We start from the raw sequence: 7220 nt of genomic DNA on the forward strand, positions 1-7220 counted from the left end.
GTTGGTTCATAAGTCGGCTAACCTATTAAGGTCGGCTAACTCATCCCCGTAGGAAAAGGAGCTATCTATAACTAGAAAGCAGTAAACCTATGAGAGGACTCCTCCCGATACAAGTCGACTAAGAAAGCATAAATGAGGGAGACTCTCCCCTTCCATGAAAAGACAAGAAAGTAACCTACACTAGTCCTATTCAACTATGCTACGTACCATACATAGCTAAATTGAAGAAAAACAAGTATATGAACCTTCTATCTTGCATGGGGTGAAGAAGCTCTTTTCATCTTTGCCCTTTTTCATTTTGTCGTACCAAGTAAGTCCAAGGGAAGTATGCAACAGCATCGCAATCATGATTATCAGCTAAGGAGGATGAAACGAGAATTTTGCAGCTTCTGATGTTCCAGCAGCCTTGGATATTGGAGGGTTCTTGTGTGCCTGCACAGAATCCAGAAGGGCTGTTGCAGGTGTTGTATCATGGTATCTGTTGGATGCATCTACAAGTGTAACCATGCACTTTGTAATCCCTGCATCTGCAAAGAAAAACAACCCTTTTGCCACTGCTGTTGCTGCAGCTGTAGCCCATCTGTTGCGGGTCTGTCTTGATGTTGCTTTATGTTCAAGTGAGTGGTTGTATGCTGAAGTACTTGTTCTTTGGGATTGTAGTTGTGTATTGTACCTGCACAAGTAAAAGAACAAGAAGAAAAATACCTCCAATACTTCTGCACAGCAAACACTGTGCTGTAGTTCTGCAGGTCCATTGTGGACTTGTAGGTTGTCCTTGTGTGCTGCATGTTGTTGGAGTTTTTGTGTGTTGTGGCTTGTAAACATGTCCCCAACTGTAACATGCTTTAATGTATCTCTAGATACCTGCAAATGCATAGAGACAAGCCAACAAGACCAAAAACAAATAGACACCAACCTCCTCATTATGCTTACGTCGGTTAACTTGTTCAAGGTAGCTCGACTAACGTTTCCAATTATCCATTTGAGGTGGAACTTCTTGAGCCTTGTAGTTACTGTATTTTCTGTGTTCTTGCAACATTTGGAAGCCTTTTGGACAAGCTGGAATCTCCAAGTAGTGAATTGCTCCATTTGAAGACTTAAGTCGGCTAACTTTTTCAAGGTCGCTCGACTAACGTCTCCAATTATCCGTTTGGGATGAAACTTCTTGGGATTTGTAATTACAGTATTTTCTATGTTCTGGCAATATTTGGAGGACTTTTGGACAAGCTGGAAGCTCCAAGTAGTGAAGTGCTTCATTTGGAGAGTTAAGTCGGCTAACTTTTTCAAAGTCGCTCGACTAACGTCTCCAATTATCCGTTTGAGGTAAAACTTCTTGGGCTTTGCAAATACTGTATTTTCTGTGTTCTTGCAACATTTGGAGGCCTTTTGGACAAGCTGGAAGCTCCAAGTAGTGAAGTGTTCCATTTGGAGACTTAATTCGGCTAACCTTTTCAAGGTCGCTCGACTAACATCTCCAAATTTCCGTTTGAGCTGAAACTTCTTGGGATTTGCAACTACTGTATTTTCTGTATTCCTGCCTAGTTTGGAGTCAATTTGATGTTGTATGATGCTTTTGTTGGGGGCTGCAGCTGTGGCCTGTGCTGGAATTTTGATGGTTGTTGCTGCAGCTATAGTCCATCTGTTGCAGGTATGTCTTGATGTTGCTTTATGTTCTAATGATTTGTTGTATGCTGAAGAACTTGTTATTGGAGGTTGCAGTTGTGTATTGTACCTGCACAAGTAAAAGAACAAGAAAAATTCTGCACAGCAAAAACTGTGCTGTAGTTTCTCCTTGTATGCTGCAATTTGTTGGAATTCCAAGCTCAGTTGCTGACACTCCAGCACCAGCCCCTTGATGTAAGTTCTGGTTGTATGGAGGAATTCCACAAGCTGCAAGCTCCAAATGGTGAAGTGCTCCATCCTTCCACTGCTGTAATATGCAGCACACATAGCTGGCCCTCCAACTGTGGATTGATATGTTGCATGTGTACAAGTTCCTGCACAGTCAAAAAGTAGAAGGAAAGGAAAGAAAAAGAAAAAGGCTACTCTAATCCTAGGTAGGTAAGATGCAGGGGAGACTCTCCCCTTTACAATGGTCCTAACTGTAGAACCTTCAAAGTGGTTATCACTAGTCATATTGATATCCAATTTGAAGAGTAAGTTAGAACATTGAAGATAAAAATAGTTCAAGGAGGTTGTTTGATCCTTTTTAATCTTTTTCTCCTGAAGCTTGCCATCCCTATCTTGTCCAGCTTGATGTAGCCCTTGGTTTCTTGTGGATGTTGTTGCATATTATAGAATTGTTGAGTATTGTCAAGCTTATGGCTATGCTTAGAAAGAGTATCTGCAACAAAATTGGCTTCTCTGAATACATGTTTGCAATGAAAGTAGTCTAGTAACTGGACTAAATTCTGAAGTTCTTCCATGTATTTGTGTATGCTCCATGGAGGCTTGATATCTTGCTTCACCCACATTGTCAAAAGTTCTGAGTCCACCTCCAGTACCACTCTACTATAACCATGTTGAAGACACCAAAGGATGCCCATAGTAGCTGCCTGTACCTCAGCTTGATTGTTGGTTCCATGTCCTAATGGAGTTGCAAATGCATATATCAAGTTACCCTTGTGGTCTCTCAATATTCCCCCTGCTCTAATCTTCCCAGGTTTGTCCAATGCACTCCCATCAGTATTCAACTTTACTATTGAAGGTGGAGGTCTGATCCACACAACTTTGATCACTTTAGTGTCATGTTGAAAATTTTCTACCATCAGAACCAGATCATTCCAACTCTTAGGCCACTTAATGTAAGGATAGACAGTGCTTATCAGCATGTACAGGTCCTTAGTAATGGAGAACTTAACTCTAGTAGAACTAGATTTCTTTCCTCCATATTTGCTTGCACATCTATTCTTCCATATATGCCAGCAAACAAAAATAGGAGTTGCCTGCAACATGAGCTTATGGACTGCATTATTGGGCTTAGAAGTCCACCACTTCATCAGGATGTTTCTCAGAGGCCAGTTGTCTTGCAGGATTCCCCAAGATCTGGAAAATTGCTGCCAAATATGTTTTGCTAAATTTCTAAAGGCAAATATATGGTCAACAATATCTAATCCAGGCCTGTAGCAACAAGAGCATTCTGCTGGTTCAGCTCCAAATTGAACTAGTTTTTCATTGGTTGGAAGTTTCAATCTGAGTGCTCTCTATAGTAAAAAGGACACCTTGAAAGGGATGTTAGTGTGCCAAGTGCAACTATCAGTCAAGCTCTTACATTTGTGCTTTCTAACTTGTTCCCAAGCAGATTTGGAAGTGAAATTACCATGAGATGTTAGTTTCCAGCATGCTTTATCAGCTATGTTGGGATGATAATATACCTTAGTGTTAAGGATCTGAAACACAAGCTGAGGAGGGGCATATTTTCTGATTTTCTGCACATTCCATTCCCCATTCATAAGGTATTCAGAGACTGTAGTATTATTGAGCCTAGGTAGATAGTTATTGTGATAAGCAAGGGGTCCAATACCCATCCAATCATCCCACCAAAAGCTGCATGTACCTGAATTGATATGCCAATGTATATGAGGCTCAATATTAATTTTATTTGCCATCATATGCTTCCACATAAGAGATTGACCTGTGTTCCATTTTTTTATCACCGGATGTGCTCTTTGGCAATACTTAGCCTTTAAGAATTCTCCCCATAAAGTCTTCTTGGATCTAAAAGTCCACCACTGTTTGTATTGTAAGGCCAGACACACATCTTGTATGTTTTTCATACCAATACCCCCTTCCTCCACAGGGTAGCTGAGTGTCTCCCAAGAAGCCCAGTGGTACTTCCTCTTTTCTTTGTACCATCCCCAGAAAAAATCTGCCATAAGGGCTTTAATTTGTTTGAGGGTAGTGACTGTAGGGATAATTGCTGAAAGCAGGTGAATTGGAAGTGATTGCAACACTGATTTGACAAGAGTAGCTCTTCCCCCATAGCTCAATATTTTGGCCTGCCATCCTCTAATCTTGGAGATCACTTTGGATACCATACTAGTAAAGTAAATGATCCTTTGACACCCAATATATAAGGGACATCCTAAATATGTAATAGGGCCATGAGTTGATTTGAAACCAGTGATAGAAGTGACCCTCTCATTAGTAGCTGGATCAGTATTCAAAGGGATCATACATTGACTCTTGTCTTTGTTAACAAGCTGTCCTGATGTATGTTCATACAACTGCAGAGTCTTTATGATCAACTTGAGAGAATACTTAGAGGTTGAGGTGAAAATAATTACATCATCAGCAAAGCTCAAGTGATTAATTAGAGGACCCTTCTTTTCCATGTGAAAACCTTTGTACAAATAGTGTTGATGAAGGTTGTTGAGAAGTCTTGACAGCACCTCAGCACCTAAAATAAATAGGGCTGGAGACAAAGGATCTCCCTGTTTGAGGCCTCTTGTAGAATGAAAGAAACCATGCCTACCTCCATTCACAATAACTGAGTACCAGTTGTTAGCCATTAACCTCCAAACCATGTCAATGAATACTTCTCCAAAACCCATTCTTCTCATCACTAGACATATAAATGACCAAGACACCCTGTCATAGGCTTTGGCCATGTCTAACTTAATAACAACATTGTCTCCAATCTTTGGTTGTTTTATTCCATGAATGATCTCTTGTGCTAACATAATATTCTCAGAGATGCTTCTTCCCTTTACAAAACCAGATTGATTTTCAGAGATTACTTGAGGGAGAATTGGGGCTATTCTGAGGTAAAGGACCTTAGAAATGACTTTATTGGTGAAGTTGCTGAGTGATATAGGCCTGAAATCAGATAGTTTATTAGGATGTTCTACTTTTGGGAGTAGAACCAAACAGGCATGTGTGATGAGCTTGGGAATAGACTGTCCACAACAAAAGTACTTCACTAAGTTTAACAAGTCTTCACTAATAATATCCCAGCAGGTATGGAAGAATTTGCCATTAAATCCATCAGGACCTGCTGCAGACACATCACTAAGAGAAAATACAGCAGCTTTCAACTCCTCCTTGGTAGGCATAGCATTAAGAATCTGATTTTGCTGATCTGTGATGGAACAGGGAATGCATTTTAGGATATCTTCATTGATCAAATCCTCTTTTCCAGTAAAGATCTTCTCAAAGTAATCACAGGCAGCAGTTGCTATGTTCTGATCACCTTGAATAGTGTTTCCTTGGTCATCAGTGATTTTATGAATGAGTAACCTTCTCCTCCTTCCTCTGATGATAGCATGAAAGAATTTGGAGTTGGCATCTCCATCCTTAAACCACTGAATCTGAGTTTTTTGTTTAAGGATAGAATGCTCAATCTTCAAATATCTAATGTACTCTGCATTCACTTGATGAAGCTTGTTTCTATTTTCCTCAGAATTATCAAGGATGATATCTTCTTCTGCCTGCTGTACTTTCTCTTCAAACGCTTTAACTGTGGTATATATGTCTCCATATTGTTGTCTTGACCACTTGCTAAGAGTGTTAGCTACCCTCTTAAGCTTCTGGTGGAAAATTCTCATAGGATTTCCTTCCATATGCCTATCCCAACAGGTTTTAACAGTATCCAGGAAAGTATCATTCTCTGTCCAGCAGTGAAGAAACTTGAAGTATTTGATGGGATTACTATGATTATCTTGACATTCAACTAAAAGAGGACAGTGATCTAAACCTGTAGAGGCTAGATGAGTCACAGTAGTCATAGGCATTATCTCTAACCACCTATCATTCACCATGGCCCTGTCCAACCTCTTCCATATTCTAGCATCATTGTCCCTGTTGTTGCACCAGGTGAAGCTTTGGCCATGAAAACCCAAGTCTGTGAGGCCACATGCTTCAATGACACTTATGAATTCAAGGCTTTTGTTCATATTGTAAGGCAGCCCTCCAATCTTTTCCTCCACTTCAGTGATTACATTAAAGTCTCCAACAATACACCAAGGCTTATCTATATCAGCCACCTGCAACATTTTTTCCCAATGACTTCTTGTCAAGTAATCTTTACACTTGGCATAGACAAATGTAATAGTGTGAGAATTGGGGCTAGACACATGTTTAATATCACAAGTGACCTGTTATTCATCCTGGTCTCTAATATGACAGTCCACATCCTGATTCCAGAATAGCCAAATCTTGTTATTAGGATTATGACAGGCATTATTCATTCTAAGCTGATTTTTGTATTGGTTGATCTGTGATTGATGAGCAAATGGTTCAAGAATTGCCAACATAGAGAGACTATGATAATCCTTGAGTTTTTGGAGTCTATCCAAAGCACCTTAAGTATCAATACTCCTTGCATTCCAGCATATTGTATTCATCATCAAGGTTTCATGGATTTGGACCTTGTTTTGATGCCACTCTTACAAGTAGCATTATCAGAACTGGTGGAGATGTCTTGTTTCTTTTTCTTCTTGTTCTGATCTTGCTGACCCCTGGGTGATAGACCCTTCTCCTCAGTGAACTGCAGCACCTCCTCCTGTATTGTAGTATCTGTGATATCCTCCAATGCTCTAAAGGGAGAGGCACTAGTTTCCTCATCTTGAGATTGTTCCCTTTGGTCCAGATCCTCTTCATCTTCAGATTGAATAGGTCTGTATTCATCCTCATTGTCATGTGATATGGCTTTCTTATCAAGAACACACACTTCAGTAGAACTGGATTGAATTTGAAGAGGTGTCACATGAATCCCTGCTTGTTCATCAACCAACACATAGTTCACTCTGTGTTGTGTTTTTCCAGATAGAGATTTTTTTTGTTTCTGAGCTAACTTTTTCTTCATTGCATCCCTCTTCTTCTTACTCAGAGATAGAGTATATTTATTATTCAGGAGCTTAGTAACTGCACCCATATTTCCTTCACATCTATTTGGAGATTCTGCACCTTCCTTATCCAGAATGTGTTGAAGGAGTATTGATACTCAAGGTGCTTTGGATATGAGTTGAGGTATCACCGATGAAGGATGTGTTGAGGTTCAGAAAGAAAGGGAAACTTAGTCTGAGGTACATTGGGCTTTACCAGATTGTTTGTTCAGTGGGAAAGGTTGCCTATGAGTTAGACCTACCATCTGATTTGGAAGTAGTGCACCCAGTCTTTCATGTGTCAATGCTTCGCAAATGTATTGGTTATCCTTCTAGGGTATTCCCCGTGGATGATGTCTAATTGATGAAGGAGCTATCTTATGAGAAACACCCTTT

At 40.1% G+C, this 7220-nt stretch overlaps 1 protein-coding gene across 1 annotated transcript; it reads right to left on the minus strand.

Annotated features, from left to right (window-relative positions):
• Window positions 1-2979: 2979 nt before the first annotated feature.
• On the minus strand, window positions 2980-6874 carry LOC129884256 (uncharacterized). The gene is made up of 8 exons (XM_055958585.1): window positions 6871-6874; window positions 6497-6714; window positions 5362-5984; window positions 5165-5253; window positions 4976-5080; window positions 3779-4399; window positions 3375-3556; window positions 2980-3081 (listed from the first exon to the last, which is right to left on the minus strand). Exons 1-8 carry the CDS (start codon window positions 6872-6874, stop codon window positions 2980-2982), a joined length of 1944 nt encoding a protein of 647 aa, XP_055814560.1.
• Between the last annotated feature and the right edge of the window lie 346 nt (window positions 6875-7220).

Source organism: Solanum dulcamara, chromosome 4, assembly GCF_947179165.1.
Source record: "Solanum dulcamara chromosome 4, daSolDulc1.2, whole genome shotgun sequence".
Taxonomy (NCBI): Eukaryota; Viridiplantae; Streptophyta; class Magnoliopsida; order Solanales; family Solanaceae; genus Solanum; species Solanum dulcamara.